Raw genomic sequence first — 18,906 nt, forward strand, 5'->3', positions numbered from 1 at the left:
ACTGTAATTTCTTGTAGTAGAAAGTGAGGAACGACAGAATCCTTACAGTATCTTTAGATATCCTTTAGTCTCATTAGGGTAGTAATTTAAGGAGAGACAATACAGACTTATACAAGTTGATTCAACTCCTGTCCATGCACAGTTTCCTACCTTTCTAAGACTGAGGAAGGTCAATTTTCTGTCTTTATTAGTCATACCTTACATCAGAAACAAGACCTCAAATGACAGAAGTAAAGTGGACCCACTAAATCAGCACCGTGAGAGAAGCAATGAATTCTATAAAGCCTCACTCTGAAAATGGATCAAATTTAGATTCATACCTAATAAAACCTAGGTTCTCTCCTCCTTCAGAAAAGTCTATACTATAAAAACACGTGGCATTAGAGATGTGGCAAGTGGTACAATGCTCACCTAGCATGTGGAAGAACCTAGATTTACTCTCGGTCCTCGGTGGGGCATTGTCATAATGGCTTAACTAGATAAGAAACAGATTGCTGACAGCAGTACCACTGCTACCCAAAAGCAAGCTTGGAGATATGAGGGTGATCAGACCCTACTGATTGTTAGAGTTGACTGAACACCCCCTTCCTCCCTTACTGCCTCAGGCATGTCCCTCCCAAAGCTGTGCTCCTCTTCAAAAAGGCTTTCAAAAACAAGCTTTGGGCTAGGGATGTTGTCCAGTGGTGGAGCACATGTGTTAGGCCTAAGGTCTACCTTATGACTGATGGTTTCAATTTTCTAGGGTTTATCTTGGTCAGAATCTGTGCTGTTTTAAAATTCTGCACCTCTGTACCAATTCCTACTTTTATTTTTTTATTTTATTTTATTTTTTTTTTTTTTTTTGGTTTTTCGAGACAGGGTTTCTCTGCGTAGTTTTGCGCCTTTCCTGGAGCTCACTTGGTAGCCCAGGCTGGCCTCGAACTCACAGAGATCCGCCTGGCTCTGCCTCCCGAGTGCTGGGATTAAAGGCGTGCGCCACCACCACCCGGCCACCAATTCCTACTTTTAAACATGAATGCTAAAATACTGTTTTTGTTTTTGTTTAAGCCTTAATTCTGGAACCCTAAGAAGAGAAAAGGTAGAGCAACCCCTCACCGGGTTTCCAGCTGGGCAATGACGCGGTGCCAGCGCTCCTGAAGCTGAGAACCCTTCTCCTGATAACGCTCCAAATCCAAGTTTTGCTCTGATATTGGTCGACGAAGCTGTTCTGCCACTTCCTTGGCCTTAGTGATTTCCTCATCCAGGACTGAGAACACTGAATTCTTGTCCTTCACATCGTTAAGCCAGTGCTACAGAAACATAAGGAACAGGTCAAGTCTTTTTCTTGTTAAAAAAAGACTCAGATTAAGACAAGCAAAAGGAAAATGTCTACAGTGTTATCAGTGACCCAGAAACCAGGTCTAGAAAGGCCTCTGCTTTCCTGATGCACACTGGGAAGGCAGGGGCAAGAATACCATAAGCGAAAATGTGCAGATAATTTTTTATGTATGGAACCTGATTTTACTACATATAAGCTATGAAACTAAACAAAGTCTTGTGGTTGGCTTAGGTCTTGGTTTTCTCATCTGTCAGGAGACAAAAAATCTCTCTCCAATTCACTTCTCACAGCAACTTGTGAGACTCGCAATGAAGTCAGAGTAAAGTGCATTACAAAGTTACTTTGATTTAATCATTGATCTACTCAATTAAGCCATAATTTGACAGAAGAAAAGGGCCTTTTTCTCTTCCCTTTTAGCTTTTTCTCTTCCCCTCTGACTACAATTATTAAAATTTACTAAAACAATCCTGTCTAATTCAGGTGCAAACACAGATCAGCATCAAGCCATCCCTCCTGAATCCTCTGTTAACCCAAAGCAATGGTAATTCAACCTCTTGAAGAAACCAGAGCAGCCAACCTGCAGCGTGGCCCGATGGGACTCCAGAGCTGAGAGGTCTGCCGGCACGGCTTCTTCTTGACTCAGCTTCATCTCATAACCTTTGACCAACAGCTCAGCATCCTGTAGGCTACGCACTATCACATCAATTGTCTTTAATCTGTGGGAATAAAATCAATTCCGTAGTTAATATTTGAATTTTTTCCCCCTCTGAGACAGGGCTTTTCTGGATTGCCCTGGCTATCCTGGAGTTTACTCAGTAGACCAGGCTAGCCTTAAACTCAGAGATTCACCTGCCTCTGCCTACAAAGTTCTGGACATTTACCACCATGCCCAGCTCAGCATTTGAGTTTTAAAACGTGGATTACCTAACCTCACAAAATACAATTGCCCACACCAGTTTTATCACATGAAATGATAACAGGCTTTTGTAAAAATGAGAGAGTCTGATACATGTTTAGTGTTAGTTTAAGCTAGTCGGTGCCACCTTTGGTGGCAAGAAGGCATGAGGCCAAAGGACCTAAAATCTGTCATTCCTCAAAGTTATAGGTAGAGATGGATTAATAGAGAAAGAACTTCAAACACTAATGTGTGGTTTATTTGAATTTTTCTTCTCTTCCCATTTTCCTTACTATATTTAACTGTTCATTTCAAAGGAATCTAATCAAATAGAACTGAGGTAAGAAACAACCTCACACTGAAAACTTATTGATCACCCATCACACTGACATTTGTTATTAGAGTCCAAATGAACCTCCTCCATGTTACTTAAGAACTGAAGCCAAATTCTCAGCATAGATACTTACTCTGCAAGCGTCTTTCTGGATCATTCATGGAATGATCTCAATAGAAAATAATTGTCCTTTGAATATAAGACTTCAGCTTACTCAGATGGACAGTAGACAGAACACAGACATGGTACTCACTTATTCAGATAGACAGTAGACAGACCATAGATGTGGTCCATCTTTTCTACCACTAGGTTCAGCTCTGAGCGCAGAGTGGCGGCACTTGAGCCTGATGGAGACTGCTGAAGAAAGGTGTTGCATTTCCCGGAAATAGCATCCAAGTCAGATCTCAGACACTGCAAATCCTCCCGAGTGTGCTATCAGGAACAAAACGCACAACAACGATGGAGACAGAAATGGACAATGTTAGAAAGTAGTCCTTCTTTCCAATAGAAAAATACTGGAAATGAATCAATTGAACAATATACTCGAAGTTAAATCCCGCTTCTTCACAGTGCACGGCACCTATGCAGGGTGTTGGGGCAGGTGATTCCTGAGTGGGACTGTCCTAAGCCTATTGTCTCACTTCTTAGAATCCATACGCTTGCTTCCTAAGTCGTTCTAAAAGGATTTGCTCTTCCTCCTGCAGCTTACCTCCTGCTCTGCAATCCTTAATGCGATGTCCTGCCTGGCATCTCTATCAGTCTTAGAGCTGGCTGGAGACTGAGTCTGTCTGAGCAGTCTCTGTTCACACTCCTCCAGGCGTAGCTGGATGTTCTTTAGCTCTGAGAGGTACACCTTGGCTACAGTCTCTTCTTTGTCCTCTGTGAACACACAAGCACAGATCACTAAGCTCCACCTGAGGACAACAGAGCCTACCTAAGACAAAGGGCACCACTGGCTCCAGCAGATCAGAAATCCCATTGATGAAAGCAAGGTCTTACTCTGGAAACCCCCTGCCCGACCCTCAAGAACCCGCATTACACATTGACATTAAGATTCCAAACATTTTACATATACCAAGAAATGTGGCAGGTTGGTTATCATTAACAACAAAACCATCCACTTCCACAGTAGGATTTTGAGAACTCATCTTTGCATTTGAAGGTCTGTCAGCACCCTTCAGGGCTATCCTTCCGCCACCCGCCTCCCTCTGCCTCTTGCACACACCATTCTCCATGGATTTCACCAGGTGCTGGAAGTGGGCTTTGCAGGCTTCCACCTCCTCCTCCAGGCGCAAGCGGTCAGCCACTGAGAAGAGGGTAGAGTCATGACTGTCCTGGAGAAAGTCTCCATAGTGGGCCTGGAGGTTCTTCATAGCCTGGTGGCACTCTCCTGGGGCTAAGGAACGAAGCTAAAGAGAACAGAATCAATTTCAATGGAATAGAAAAATACTACTTTCTTCCTCCTTACTTTTTTAAAAACTTACTTTTATTGTTTATATGCGTTGGTGTTTTGCCTGCATGTATATGTGTGTGAGGGTGTCAGGTCCCCTGGAACCTGGAGTTACAGACAGTTGTGAGCTGCCATGTGGGTGCTGGGAGTTGAACCCGAGTCCTCTGGAAGAGCAGCCAGTGCTCTTAACCACTGAGCCATTCTCCAGCCCCTGTCATATATATAAAAGTGTACAAATCAGCTGTACATGGTGGCACACGCCTTTATTCCAAGTAGTGAAAAGAGAAATGGAGGCGGATCTCTGTGATTTCAAGGCCAGCCTGGTCTACATAGTGAGTTCCCGGACAGCCAGGGCTACAGAGTAAGACCCTGCCTCAAAAAAAAAAAAAAAAAGGTGCAATTGTTCATCCAACCCCACACCAGAAGATCCTCCAGCTCCATAGACAATGTTCTGTTCATCCAACCCCACACCAGAAGATCCTCCAGCTCCATGGACAATATTCTTTGTCCTTTGCACACTCACAGTCTTACTATGTAATGGATGTCGGCCTTGAACTCACAATCCTCCTGTTTCAGCTCCAGGGGCTGAGATCACAGGTGTGCCAGTAGTTCCACCAGGATAGGAGTCAATAAAAAGCACACTAGTGTTCACCATTCCATACTCCACATGCTCACACACAGAGGTGGTGCTTGTTCTACACAGCGAGAAGACTGCACTCTCCCTTATTTTCATCAGCCATTTCTTTAACCATTCAACCATTCAAACTGCCACTTCTAGTTGCTAAGGCTCTCAGGTCCCTAATCTTGAAATATATCCTGGACTCCACTTTACTTCACTAGTCTGAGGGACAAGTTTCTGTAGTGAAAGAACTCCTTCTGACAGAGCTTACCTGCCGCCGCCGCCGCCCCCCCCCCCCCCCGCCCCCCATCAGCTGGCGGTAACAGCTTTCCAATACCTTTTCTAAGTTCCAGGTCTGTACAAGGTCAAGGTCCTTCCGCAAATAGTTCCAGGAGATAAGGCTTTTGGTGTTAACATGCAGCTGGTGCCAAAGGGCCATCACCTTCTGGTAAGACTGCTCTACTCTAGAAACAATAGAAATAACGGAGCTCCGTGTTAGAGGTGGGAATTGCAGAGTAGAGCTTGTTGCTAAGAGAAAAAGGGAGCAAGTTCGAACAACACAGGCATCTTTGGAATTCAGTGCGATATGCATTTGGATTGTCTATGTATTATGTCAGAACGTACTTCCAGTAGCATAAATGTCACCAGCATGTAAAAAGATTACCAGAAGCCAGAGAGAAGACGTAAGAGGGAAAGCATGAATACAAAGTGTGTAGATAAAATATCCCCTTTAGAGCTGTTGGAAAACTGTATCAGTACTTCTTAAAAGTGCTTTACTGTTCTCTACATAGTCAAAACATGCTGAAATAGTTAAAAACAAAAACAAAACAAAACAAAACAAAAAACCAAAACCAACCCAGCAACGTAAGTTCCCTTGGTAAAGAAGGAAACTGCAGCATGTGGGACGGGAGAAGCATACTGTTTTCTTAATCATTCTTCTAGACTAAGCTGTAATCCCAATTTTTTTTTAAAAGAATTATTACTGAGTTATTCACCTGTACAAAGGACTTATTAAACATCTACCTAGCTTGCAGTGGGGCACTTGATACCCTTAATGGGAGGTCTGTACTGAGCAGCACACTACCAGTTACCTGCTGGCCATCTCAATGGCATCCTTATTGGGTGGGGGAATGAGGAAGCAGACTGATGGCACCATTGCCTCATTCCCTGTAGGGCTGATCACCTTCCATTTGGTCCGCTGAGAATTATCTTCCAGCACACATTCATCATTTTTACAAATAGTGATCTGAAAAAATGAAGTCACAAATTATTGTTAACAGAGAACCCAACAACAGACTATTACCTGATGCCTGATCCCAAGGCTATGAAATACCTAATAAAAAGGTCTCCTTAATAAAACATCTGCAGAGCCATAGGATCACTTAGTTGGTAAAGGTCCCTGCTGCCAGGCTTGATGACCTGAGTTCAATCCCTGGAACCCACATGGTGGAAAGTAAAAACTAACTCTCAAAGATTGCTTTCTGACTAACACACTCACACTGGAGCACATGTGCACCATGGCACTCTTGTGTCCCCTACCATTTACGCAGTATATACATAAGCATAAAATAAATATTTTCCTCAGGCTCAGTGGATCAAGCATTTTTTTGTGGAAGTATGAGAACCAGAGTTCAGATTCCTAGTATCACATGAAAGTCAGGTGGGCAAGGTAGACCACTATAATTCCAGTGATAAGGAGGCAGAGGAGGATATCCCTGGGGCAAGCTGGTTAGCTAGACTAGCCCAATCAGCAAGCTCCAATGACCAAGAAATCCCCACCTCAGTAAATTAACTGGAGACTGATGAAGAACCACCTCTGTCCTCTACATGCACAAGCACCCTTGTGTATATATCCTGCCACATAAACACACATATATATGCATGCATACATACCATACATGCATACAAATTTAAAAAAAAGTTGTGTTATTAAGGCAGTATTTCTGTCTACTGTCCCTTGCAAGTATACTCAATTAAATTTGTTTTCTTTCTTTAAGAAAGGAAAGGAAAAGGAAGGAAGGGTGAGGACTGATTCACTACCACTTAGTGAGAGCTCCTGAAATGTATAAATCCATGACACATCAATCAAATCAAAGAAAGAGGTGTTTCTCAAGTTCCTGTTGCATGTAGAGTAACTAGCATGCGAGTTACAAGGAGACCTTCAGTCCGTCAAGAGCTGTCTTTGCACCAACATCTCTGCTTCTATAACATGCCTCCCTCCCTCTGTGCTCTTCCTATCAGCCTCCTTTTGAACCATCAATTCTTTCTCTTGAGAGACAAATAATAAACACATTCTGCTTTAGAAACAGAAATGTGGGAACAATTCTTTTAATGTCTTCTCTTGTTTTTGTACACTATGTAATCTAGGCAGGTTGAACTTGGAGTGACCCTTGGCCTCAGCTTCCCTAGTGCTGGATTATAGGAGCGTATCATCATACCCATTTCACTCACCCTCACACACAGTAGACGTCTACTCAGTGCCTGCTCTGTGCCTGAGGATGTGCTCTATCAGCTACAACACAGAGGACTAAAGTACCACAGTGGTAAGCACCCAAACATGGTCTACAGTCAAATTTTTGGGGCAGGGAGGCTTAGTGTCACAGTATTCCGTGACAAATGCAGTATCAGGAAGTGGTACAAAGGATGACCCAGTCTTGGTTTAAGGTAAAGACATAGTATTTAGAACCTTAAAGCCACATTAAGGAGTTAAGGCCTCTCTCCCTAAGAGCAATGATGAGTTGCTATAGGATCTAAGCAGGAGTATAGTTTCCTTAAGAAGATCATGCTGGAGGTAGGATGAAGAATGAACTAAATTAGAAGGCTAATATAACAATCCAAATAAAAGAAACATACAATCTAATTTAGGAATAGTAACAGCAGCCCCAATAGAAGGCTTACAAGTTAGCATTGATTTGGTGACTCTATCAGCTATAGGAACAACCAGGACAAGAGGACATAAATGTATCTCCAAAGTGTAACAAAGTCTTACTCCATCAACACTTACGCAATGAATGGATGATGATACCGATCACTAAGGCAAGGTGCAGGTCAAGATTATAGACTGGAGGGTTTTTGTTTGTTTGTATGATAAAAGATTTTTTTTTAATACATAAATTCTTATGTATTAAGGAGTAAAACCCTCTTAAATAGGATTTCTTTCTTTTATTTCTTTTCGGTCTTTCTCTCTTTCTTACAAAGACAGGGTCTCATACAGACCCTGCTGGCCTTAAACTCCATATCCTTCTGCTTCCATAAGTACAATGTTTACAGAATTAGTTTTTTTCTCTTTCCTACTGGTGTAACACTAACTGAAGGCCTCCCTTCTCATCTCCTTCCCTCCAGAGCCCAGATGCCTGCTCCACCCTCACCTCGATCTGCCGGTAGTCACAGATGGCCTTCACAGAGATAGTGCTCTTTAGCACATGGTCTGGACTGCGTGGTTTTAGCTGAACAATGGTTTTTGATCTCCCAACAAGACTGGCAACAGAACTCTTGGACTGTATAAGCTGCTCCTTTTCATCCTATAAAATAAGAAAAATAAACAGACATTAATGGTGGTGTTCTGAGTCACTAAGTCAATAATGAAAATGCTCCACTCCCTAAGAGAATGCCATTTCTCAGTTAAGTGGGGATCCTTAGTGGAGCTATCTCAGATAATGATTAGACAAGGATAAAGAGAAAAGGAGAGAATGTCTGTCTTCTTTCAAATGCTTTTGCACTCTAAATTTGCAGCTTTCTCCTTATACTCTAAACAATGACCAATAAAGCCACATGCAGGAAATAAACAAACAAAAGGAATGTCTAGTTGCCGAGCACAGCTATGTAGCTAATAAAGGATTTCCTCAATACAGCTCAGAACAAACGCTGTTGGCGAAAGCATCATGACAAATGATTTAGGATTCATCTTGCCGTGCTGTGTTCGTGTAAATTTGACTGGTTTGAATGAAGTATCATGCAAAGTCAAAATTCTGAAATCTCTGCAAACTCAATTACCTTAAAAGCTAATAAACTTGTCAACAAAATTGGTAGCAGTATACTACCAATTCCATTGGAGAGTAAATTATAACCTTTATCTAATGACCAGAATGTTCCAACCCATGGTGAGGCATGAAAGTCCCCAGAAAGAGGGCTTTCTTAGGATGGACAGGGATGCAGTAAGAATAGAGAGTTAATAATGTTAAGAAATACCATTAAAGAATAAAGATATGCAGGAAAAGGAAAAGAAATTCTTAAACAAACTACCTGTGCCTGTCCCCGGGAGCATGATTGGAAGAAATACAACTTTAACTTACTAGTTAAGAAAGAGGAATGGAATACATGGGGAGACAGCCACTCTTCCATACTTGAGAGCTGGTTTACCCATTCCAGTGGCCTTGCAATAAAGATGTCTAACCCACAAGCCAAACATCTCTAGCTCCAGAGATCAAGTGTTCATCGTGGGAAAAGCTCTGAAAAGAACCAGAGGCCAGGACAGATGCTCTGGAACCTGGTGAAGAAGCTGAGGAGCAGACCCAGCCGTGACTCCATGCCCCGATGATGCCGCCAACCCGATGCCCCTGACCTGGAGAAGAGGGAACAGAGCAGCAACCACCCTCCTCGAGAAGAAAAGATATGACAATTGCAGAGGGGTTACCCTAGGACAGGAAGGTACTCTGTGGGAGGGAGGAGAGCAGAGCCAAGGATGACATTTCTCCTTCACACTTGTAGTACCTCTGAGAAAGACATTTTAAAGACAGTAACTGTAAAGTCAGGTTTTTATCCTTCATTCCAAGTTAACATTCCATTTGCCCAAGTGAAGCAATGAATGTAAAACTACTCATGTCTGAAATCATTGGTTAAAAAAAGCAAGGAAAAAGAGAGAGAAAAAAACAATGAAAAGAAAACTAGGCAAGTGATAACAGGGGTACAGTGCTTGCATGTCATAAACAAGACTCTAGGTTTGATCTTCAACACCAAAAAAAAAAAAAAAGTCCTACTTCCACCTTAAATAAACAAACAAACAAATAAATAAAGTGAAGCAGAGCAAAAATGCTTCGGGTTGTTGTGTCTCTTATTTTGAGTCGCCTCCTGAGACCTACAATCTTCTAGCTCCTCACCCGGGAAAGTACTGAGCCTTGTCTGGTCAGTTCTGTACAATGCCTCAATAGCCCGGTAGTTCTGCTCCTGAGGTTACAACTACAGCTCTTAAAGGAATAACTCACTGCAGCCAATGGACCTAAAATTGATTTTGATTAAAAACTGGATAAAGAGCTATTTTTAAAAGTTAGTATTACATTTAAAAAACTGACAAATATTGTATTACCTCTAAGTAAGATATCAATGCTGGCCTTAGTAACTAAAATCAACTCTCTAATATCTCATCGTTACCAAAAGAAAACAGTCAAGGAGGAAAAGCCTGGCTCAAATCTCTCTCTGTGTGTCTCAGAAGAGTAAAATCAAATCTGATGTCACTTAATCCCCTTCAGCCTCTTTAGCCTCAGCCTTGGCCCCAAAGACTGCAATAAAACAGGGATGATGAAAAGGAAACATGGGCACTAAGTGGCTCAGGGCATAGTTACAAGGACTACCTCAGTAGCTCCCCAAAGAAACGTCATTAGCAACTTCTTCAAAGGAGGAAAACAGAAGAGATGACAAACTGACTGGACAGCTGGGTGTGAGCCACACTTCCTTGTCCTGGGACTGTCAAGGATATAGATTGCAGCAGCAACTGACACAGATTACTGTTTCTCAGAAGCACAAATTCCCACCCAGGTGACACCTACCATGGAGTCCTGGAGCAGATCCTCAAGGCGGGACAGACTGGTGCTGTGGTCGCAGGTATATTTTCGTTTGATGGAGTCTTGGAGGTTTCTCAGGAATGACTCCAGGTCTCGAGCATCACTGAAGAACTATGGAAACACAAGGAAAGAATGGCTTGTGCTCAACTCCTCAGCACAGTAGACGGTTCACAAAGAAGGGATCTTCTGTGCCAAGCTCAACAAAGCTTACTACACTCTCCTGGACCAGTGACCCCAGAAATACAAACCAGAGGGCTTAAAAAGCCATGTCAGTGAAATGTTAGTGATGACTTCCAGTAACACTCACTAGACCCTGTGTGATGTCAGCCTGTTTCTCCCTTGACTTTTGTCCAATGACAGCACTTGGTATGAAGCCCAGCTCAAGAAATAACCTAGAAGCTAAGTGAAACAATGTTTACCTCACTGATGTAATTATATGACCAAAGAGAGAAATTTAAGAGAGAAAATAGCCTGTTTCCTCCTCCATCTATTCTTTGATGTAATAGGTAGAGGCAGGGGAGAATCTTAATATTTTACAGCTCTTCTCTTTAAGGGGTAGTTTGTCTCCTCCGCTTGAAGCTGAGTAAAACCATGTGGTTTGCTTTTACCAGTGCCACACAAATGACAGAAACAGAAAAAGTGCCTGTACATGTGGACTATTCTATTCTTTCTTGCCGCTTGTAGTACAGTCACAGGTAAAGAAGACTCCTGACCAGGAGGTGGTGGCACACATCTCAGCAGTCAGAGGCAGATGGATCTGTGAGTTCGAGGTCAGCCTGGTCAACAGATCTAGCTCCAGGACAGCTAGAGCTGTTACACAGAGAAACCCTGCCTCAAAACAAACAAACAAACAAAAACCCCAAAGACTACTGGACACCAGAGCCAGGGTTTTCTTTACATGCTGTCCCCTAGCCAACTTTCAGACATGTGAATAATGGCATTTTGGATCAAACAGCCCCCACCCCACCCCAGCAATAGCTACCTGTAGCTATATATATTACAGGCAAGATGTGACATACCATAGAATAGAAAAACCACTTAGCTGAGCCCAGACCAAACTGAACTCACTAATGATTAACAGTTGAAGCAATTAAGTTTTTAGAGTTGTTTTGTACATAAAAGATAATTGATATGAATGTTTGTTAGCTCCCCCCACACACATTTTTTTTGAGGCAGGATCTCATATAGCCCACGGCTGGCCTTGAACTTCTGATCCTCCTAGCTCTACCTTCTGAGTGCTAGAATCACAGGTGTGGAACACTACACTCAGTTTTACCATATGGATGTATTTTTAACCTACCCTTTGGTATAACTAAGTACACATACCAGCACCACCCTGCCCCCCTCCCCCGCCTCCGTACCTGAAAGTAAGCTGCGTTCTCTTTCACGTGTTGTTCAACACACAAGCACAGCTGCTTCACCCACTGCAGCTGTGACTGGACAGCGGCACTATACGCCTGTAACAGCCAAGCACATGTGCACAAGGACATGAGTGCAACAGGATCAAAATACATGTGTGCGATTCTTTCCAAACACAACCCTGCTACTGACACAGAAGGAGAGACAGAGAGACAGCTGACTGGCACCTTAGCAATGCTTCTCAGGAGAAAGAAGCTTGCCTTGGTTACAAGGGGTTACCCAGAAAAAGCTTCTTCTATATTATAATTAAATGACCAACCCAGAAAAAACATAGCATAAATAAACAAATCCCTTCTGGTTCTTCTACCATTGTTTCCCTCTCTGGGCAACAGCACTGCACCAACAAGAAGTGGAATGTGGGGCTAGACGTGGCCCAGTGGTTAAGAGCATTGGTGTTCTTGGAGAAGTCCTGTAGAGGTTTGGTTTTGCCATTTTCAGGCCCACAAGTATCAGGCATGAATGTGGTACACAGACATTCAAACACTCTCATACATGTAAAAAAAAATTCTTTTTTAAAAAAGAAGTAAGATGTATCTGGACAGTTATTTAAAATATATATGTACATAACACAAGTCCCTTTCTTCATAAGTCAAGAGTCAATATCTCTTAACTTCTTCTTCTTCTCAATATTCTCCTCAAACTATGGAATCTGTCTGCAGGCTTCTGGGAACTACCAAACAGTCTGGGATAGGAAGGGAGATGATCTGAAACAATTGATGTGACATTTCCTCCAGTCCTTGGAAGAGCAAAGCTTCTGATTTCAGTGTTTTTGTAACAATATCTCTGACCTTCACACATGTTAGAATCACAAACCTCCACTGTTTGCTTCGCTGGGTGATTCTCAAGGGACAACTGTTCAGCTGTATCTTGCAGAGAACGAAATACATCTTGTTTCCCTTCCAGTTCCATTGTCAACTCCTGCGAATTGAATTTAATTTTATGGAATAAATGCTATTAAGGAAGAAGAGGCAATAAAGAAAACACAGTGTTCCCTGGCGACTTTAAGGATCCTGTAACAGGATTGGTGCCAAAATGTGATGTATAAACCGCAAATGCCTGGGGATCTCAGAAAAGTGCAAAAGCGATGGAACTAAAGGGAAGGAATCAGAAAGCACAAGACCTGAGCTGGCCCTGAGTAGACTGGGAGAACTCAGGAGGCAGAGGAGAGAGCAAGCATGGCCAGAGTGGCTAGTTAGCCAGCACCACACAAGCACCCCACTAGTGGAGAGATCACTGACTGGCAGGCTTTCCTAACTGTTCTCTCAGCTAAAATGTCCTCCTCCGAAACAAAATTCTATTAATACAAGACCCAATTTAAATCTTGGCTTTTCAGTGAACACTTCCTATCAGAGTTAATCTCGTCTCCTTGAAGCTTCAGAACACTTTGTATGTCTAGCAGCCTCACTGCAGTTTCCACACTGCTGACAGCATCAGAGCACCTGGTCTTTGCTTTTCTCTTCACAAGATTCCTATGTCCTTCTCTAATCAGGAGTCACTCACATTTTTAAAATAACTATAGATTCACAGAACCAAATCAACCAAAGTGGGTACTAGTGGAAGAGCTATCTGTCTGCATAAAAGATTATAAAATATTTTAATACCCTGAGTATGGAGATACTAAAAGTAGTAAAAAATACTCCTACTTACTTGTCTACTTCTTCATTATAAAGAACAGAAGGTGGAGCTGGAGAGATGGCTTGGCGGTTAAGAGCACTGACTACTCTTCCAGAGGACCCGGGTTCAATTCCCAGCCCCCACTTGGTGGCTCACAACTGTCTGTAACTCACACATGTGGTGCACAGACATATATGCAAGCAAAACACCCATACACATAAAATGAATAGTTTTTTTTTAAAAGATTCAAGAGGAGGGGAGAGAGAGGCAGAGAGAGGCAGAGAAAAAGGGAGAGAGTTGGGGAAAGGGAGGGAAGAGAGAGTAGAAGGTATTGCCCCATTAATGATGAATTTCCCGACCATTTTACATTTTAAGAAATTAAGATCAAAATGTTAATAAGAACCCAAACTAATGGAAATCTAAAAGTGCAACTCAGTTAAATAATATTATTTCCTGTATAATAAAACACTTTGCTTAGATTAGCTTATTAAGTCTTACTCAACTTTTTATACAGCCCTTTCAAAGAGCTATTATCTCATTTTCCCAAAGGCCTGGAGAGACTAATGCCTTGCCCCAGGTCACAAAGCTAGTTAGTGGACAAATAAGAACTTGAACTTAGGTTTGTCACACTACAAACCCTGTAATCTTAACCACAAAGCTATATTAATTTCTGGAATGACTCAACTTGCAGGCTGCTGCTCTATCTACTCCAAACACACCAAGCACACCCTTCTAAACAAGTCCACTCAAGGGCTCCCAGCCCTCTGCACACATTTCTCACAAAACGAGTGCAGTGAACAGAGCCCCCATTTCTACCAATCAGCATCTAACTCCAGCCCAGGGGTTCTCAACCTTCCTCGTGCTGTGGTGATCCCAATCATGAAGTGATTCTGTTGCTACTTCATAACTGTCATTGGGCTACTGTTATGAATCATAACATAAATATTCTTAGAGACAGAAGTTTGTCAGAGGGCTCACGGCCCACAGGTTGAGAACCACTATACTAGCAGCAGAGACGTTGCTGACTGAGACTCACCGAGAAATAGGTTTTCTTGGCTGAGATGTTGGGGTTGCTGTCACTCCAATCACATGCTAGTTCTTCTTCCTCCTTCCCGTTTAGCCAGATCAGCTCAGCCGTGGCTCTGGAGACAAATCGGTGCAGGCTCTGAAGGTGCCTCATTCGGAAGCTGGAAGTCTCCTGGAAAAAGCAAGGATTAAAAGATGAAAGTGCCAGCCTTTCCCTCTGGAGAAGATAACAGTGACATCAGGAAAGAATAACCCAGGAAATGCAAGGGCCTAGTTGTTTGTTGTTGTTCTTTTAAAGTGCGGGTATTCGAACCTAAGGCCAGAGGCATGCCAGGAGGTACTCTGCCATTAAGCCCCACATATACCCTAAGCCTTTTTTTTTTTTTTTTTTTTAAAGCATCTTGGGTTCTTTACCCGAGGACTCAAATTTTACATAGTTTGATACAAAACTTCCAGGGTCACTGCCAATCTTACGTTGAAGATGTAACTCAAGCCCTTGTAAGGGTCCCTGTATAGAGTGACCTTGGCTTATTCCACCATGGACAACTGTAATAGCTGGGAGTGAAAAAAATCAACAAGAGAAGAACTCCCTCTCAATTAGTCTAAATGTTTTAGTTATGGTGTCTCAAAATACATATGGCCACTTTTTTGGTGAAGAACATAGCTAAGGTGGGTTTAACTTGCTTACAATTTCCCAGAGCAGTAGTTTCTGACGCTTTAAGAATTTGCAAGTTCACTGTGGTGGAATACAACTATAATATTGAAATTTGAAGCACTGGGGTACAAGTAGTTTAAAGGCCATTATGGGCTATGTAGAGATAATACCTAAAAAGAATATTATAACCTATATGAATACTTACACAGTAACTATAATCTTAAAAAGAAAGAAAGAAAGAAAACTAAGCCCCAAACCATGTGCTTTTTGAATTAGGGAAGAGTCTTGTTTGGAGGGAGCCAGATTCTCCATGGGCACAATCTAAGTCAACCAGTCAAGGTCTGGGTAAAACACTCACCTTCAATTTACAGTACTGTGTCTCCAACTTTCCAAGAGTTTCAACATAGCTGGTATGGAAATTCTGGGACATCTTTCCCTGACATGAAAGGAATGGAATAAAAAGACATTAGAGAAAGAGTGAGGAAATTCTGTGGTATGGTTTCAACAATAGAAACAAAATGTTGACATGCAGATGAGGGCTTGCCGCTCTGAGAAACACAGGCCTAGACAACAAGTTTCTATGTCTGACTTCATAGCTAGAGGCAGCGCTGAGTGGACAATTCAGCAGGTAACCTAGCCAACACTCCTCTGCAGGAGCCTGTATAGGCCTTAGAGCTGGAGTTACAGGCATTTGTGAGCCATCTGATGTGGGTTCTGGGAACTGAATTCAGAACATCTATAAGAGCAATATGAACTCTTAACCACTGAGCATCTCTCCAGTTCCTAAGATCATGTTTTGTTTTTTAGTATAAAGATATCTATTAGTTAAAATACTATTCTCACAAAGTTATGCCGAAGGATAATAGAGACCCTTGGAATGAGTGGGAATTAGTTGTAAAGTACAGTCACTGCACTTTCCTTTTCAGAAACAGCAGTGCTGACAGAGCTCCCACTAGCTGCTCCCCCAGAACTCTCACAGTGTAGGTTCGGAATGCTGTTTACCTCGTACAGCCTCGCCTCCTTGACACTCGAGCCCAGTTCTTCCACACTGGTATGGATATGCTGCTGTGTTTCCAGCTGCAACTCCACACTAGGCAGATCATTACCCCACTCTGCTCGTTCCAGTTTCATCTGAAAAAAAGAAAGTACAGATGTGTTATAACTTGCAAAGGACAGGAAAGTGGTCAGAGTGAACATCTGGATGAGATGGCTAGGGATAAGAAGAGCCCAGTGTAGTAGCACATGCTTGTAATCTCAGCACTCAGAACACAGAAGGCTTAGGATTTCTACGTCAGTCTGGACTACACAAGACCTTGACTTTAATAAACAAAATGGCAAGGGGTAAGATTTGGGCATCTAAACTGTCTCTATCATTCCATGGCTTCTTACAGGAAAATACATCACAATCAATCCTCGAGAGCCTAGAGAGGAAGCCCCACTAACTACAGCAATGGTGAGAAAACAGTCCTGAGTTTATCAGTCAGAAGTGGGGCTTAACATGCTGAATGTTCAAACACTCTCCTTTGTAGAGTCACAAGACATGATGGCCCACACATTTCATCCCAGCACTCAGTAGGCAGAGAGGCAGGCAGATCTCGGAGTTTCAGGCCAGCCCAAGCTACATAGTGAGACCCTGTCTTTTTTTTTTTTTCTTCTCCCGGAGCTGAGGACCGAACCCAGGTCCTTGCGCTTGCTAGGCAAGGACTCTACTACTGAGCTAAATCCCCAACCCTGAGATCCTGTCTTAAACAAAACAGCAAATCATTAAGAGTCTCTTAATTTTATAGAATAGATTTTTTTTAAAGGGGGGGGACATCTGAAAAATATTTTGATTCACAGCATCAGCTGCTAGCCAACAGAAGATTTCTTCCCCCTTTCTTGGTCCTCCCTCCTTTTACCTTCCTTGAGTTGGGGGTCCTATTACATAGCCCAGGCTGGCCTGGGACTCATCACCTGCTGGTTAACCTCCTGGGTCCTGGGTTTACAGGGACAGCCTGGCATAGGACAATGTCAAATTTGAGCTACTAACCTAAAATATAATTAAGTAGTAAGTATCACTGGACTTGTGGAATAAATTTATCAGTCTTGCTTAAATTTAAGAGGTATGATCAAAACGACAGAAGCTGAAGATTACACTCTCCTACCAACAAGGAAACGTCAGGCAGGCAGATCTCTGAGTTTCAGGCTAGCCCAAGCTACATAGTGAGACCCTGTCTTTTTTTTTTTCCTTCCGGAGCTGTAACTCAGAAGATAACTGAGCTACATAGATACTACAAGTTTCCCACAAGCTACCACGTAGGGCATGGTTAGCAGAAGGTAACAGACTCCCCAAGAGCTTCAGAAAAGCTTGTGCTATGCAGTGTGGGATTGTGAAAATCTATACTGATCCTGTCCATTTAAAATATAAGGAGAAAGGAATCAGGCATGGTGGTATATGCCTGAAATCCCAGCACTAGGAGGCTAGAGTAGGAAGATCATGAGTTCAAGGACTGCCTAGGCTACACTAACTTCCAGGCCAGCATGGGCTAAAGAGTGGAGAGGCAAGGGGTCATTTAAAGAGAAGGGATCAGGTGCAGACAAGATCGATGATTAAGGTTTTCTCTACCAGGAACACTTGGTCCTCTTAAGACAGCTTTCTGGACATACACCCACCTGCATCTCTTCTACCCAAGAAAGTAGTTCATATACAAATCGGAGACTGCCCTCGTCTTCAGAGGAGGAGACAGATACAAGTTCAGTCCGAGTCATAGGTTTTCGAAACCAGGAGGTAGAAGAAGAATGAGTTGTCTTGTTCATGGGTTCTGCTTTCAGGTGAGTAGTGGTTAAAGTAGAGGGTGGGGCCAATTCAAGTGAAGTAAAATGGCCTTTCCGGTATAGATTTGTACACTCCAAGCGCAGGGTGACCAGCTCATCCTGCAGACGCATGACCCTAGAGGAGAAGTGGAAACTTAAAACATGCTTAAAATAAAACCTTCATTATCTATTTAACAAGCCCATGATAAAAATAAAAATGAGAGCACATCAGGAGAAGTGTTCTGAAAAAGTGTTAACAGGAATGCAAAGTGGTATTTTAACATCATCTAGTTTGGAGTTTTCGAGGCAAATGCCAAATTAAAGTGTTAATTAGAAGGAAGTAACATAATATTTATATGGTTCCTGAAGGTCATCATAGACTAAATGCTGGATTGCCATGTGACTTTAGATACTGCTTATTCTCTCTGTGGATCTCAGTTTCCTCATCCACAACATGAGTTCACTAGACCACCAGTGTTTCAAGGTCAAATGTGCTAGCATACCTCTGAAGGTCACTCTGAAATAGAAAGGAATACAGTAAGATGGTACAGTGACCCAGAAATACTCTGCAGGCACTCAGTGGGAAGGGTGTGCAAAAGGAGAAATTTACCACAGGAAACTTCCTGCTTAGAGTACATGCATGCAGTTTCCCCGGAAACAGAGTTCTGAGATTCAAGTAAAAGACTCAGTACCTGGCTCTTGTCTCAGTCTCGATCCATTACCTCACAGAAAGCAAGCCCTCCCCATGAGCCCCTTCCTCCTCACCTAAAGGCCAGCTCCTCTAGCTGGTAGTAATTCTCATCCCGTAGGATCTGGAGATCCACCTGCAGCTGCCTGATGAGACCCTCGCACTCTTGAATGTACATGACGACGTCTGACTCACACTGGACTGGCTGTCCTGATTCCAGGTGTGCAGCATCCTGAGAAAGAAAGAGTATGGGTGGGACAAGCTCATTGTTCTCACCCACTAGGATGGAGGGAACCAAGAAAAAGGAAGTAACACAGC

General features: G+C 42.6%; 1 protein-coding gene across 1 annotated transcript in view; it reads right to left on the reverse strand.

The window, feature by feature from the left end:
* Macf1 (microtubule actin crosslinking factor 1) overlaps window positions 1-18,906 on the reverse strand; it is a 339,831-nt gene that overhangs the window by 146,171 nt on the left and 174,754 nt on the right. The window contains exons 15-30 of the mRNA XM_037203340.1: window positions 18,666-18,820; window positions 17,760-18,036; window positions 16,110-16,238; window positions 15,466-15,543; window positions 14,463-14,624; window positions 12,626-12,730; window positions 11,755-11,850; window positions 10,379-10,504; window positions 7,985-8,137; window positions 5,708-5,862; window positions 4,954-5,080; window positions 3,773-3,956; window positions 3,257-3,426; window positions 2,801-2,979; window positions 1,896-2,034; window positions 1,096-1,289 (exon numbers count right to left, since the gene is read on the reverse strand). Coding sequence (XP_037059235.1) covers window positions 1,096-1,289; window positions 1,896-2,034; window positions 2,801-2,979; window positions 3,257-3,426; window positions 3,773-3,956; window positions 4,954-5,080; window positions 5,708-5,862; window positions 7,985-8,137; window positions 10,379-10,504; window positions 11,755-11,850; window positions 12,626-12,730; window positions 14,463-14,624; window positions 15,466-15,543; window positions 16,110-16,238; window positions 17,760-18,036; window positions 18,666-18,820 — 2,429 coding nt within the window. The remainder of the gene's footprint in view (window positions 1-1,095; window positions 1,290-1,895; window positions 2,035-2,800; window positions 2,980-3,256; window positions 3,427-3,772; window positions 3,957-4,953; window positions 5,081-5,707; window positions 5,863-7,984; window positions 8,138-10,378; window positions 10,505-11,754; window positions 11,851-12,625; window positions 12,731-14,462; window positions 14,625-15,465; window positions 15,544-16,109; window positions 16,239-17,759; window positions 18,037-18,665; window positions 18,821-18,906) is intronic.

The sequence above is a fragment of the Peromyscus leucopus genome, chromosome 2 (assembly GCF_004664715.2).
Source record: "Peromyscus leucopus breed LL Stock chromosome 2, UCI_PerLeu_2.1, whole genome shotgun sequence".
In the NCBI taxonomy this organism is placed as follows: Eukaryota; Metazoa; Chordata; class Mammalia; order Rodentia; family Cricetidae; genus Peromyscus; species Peromyscus leucopus.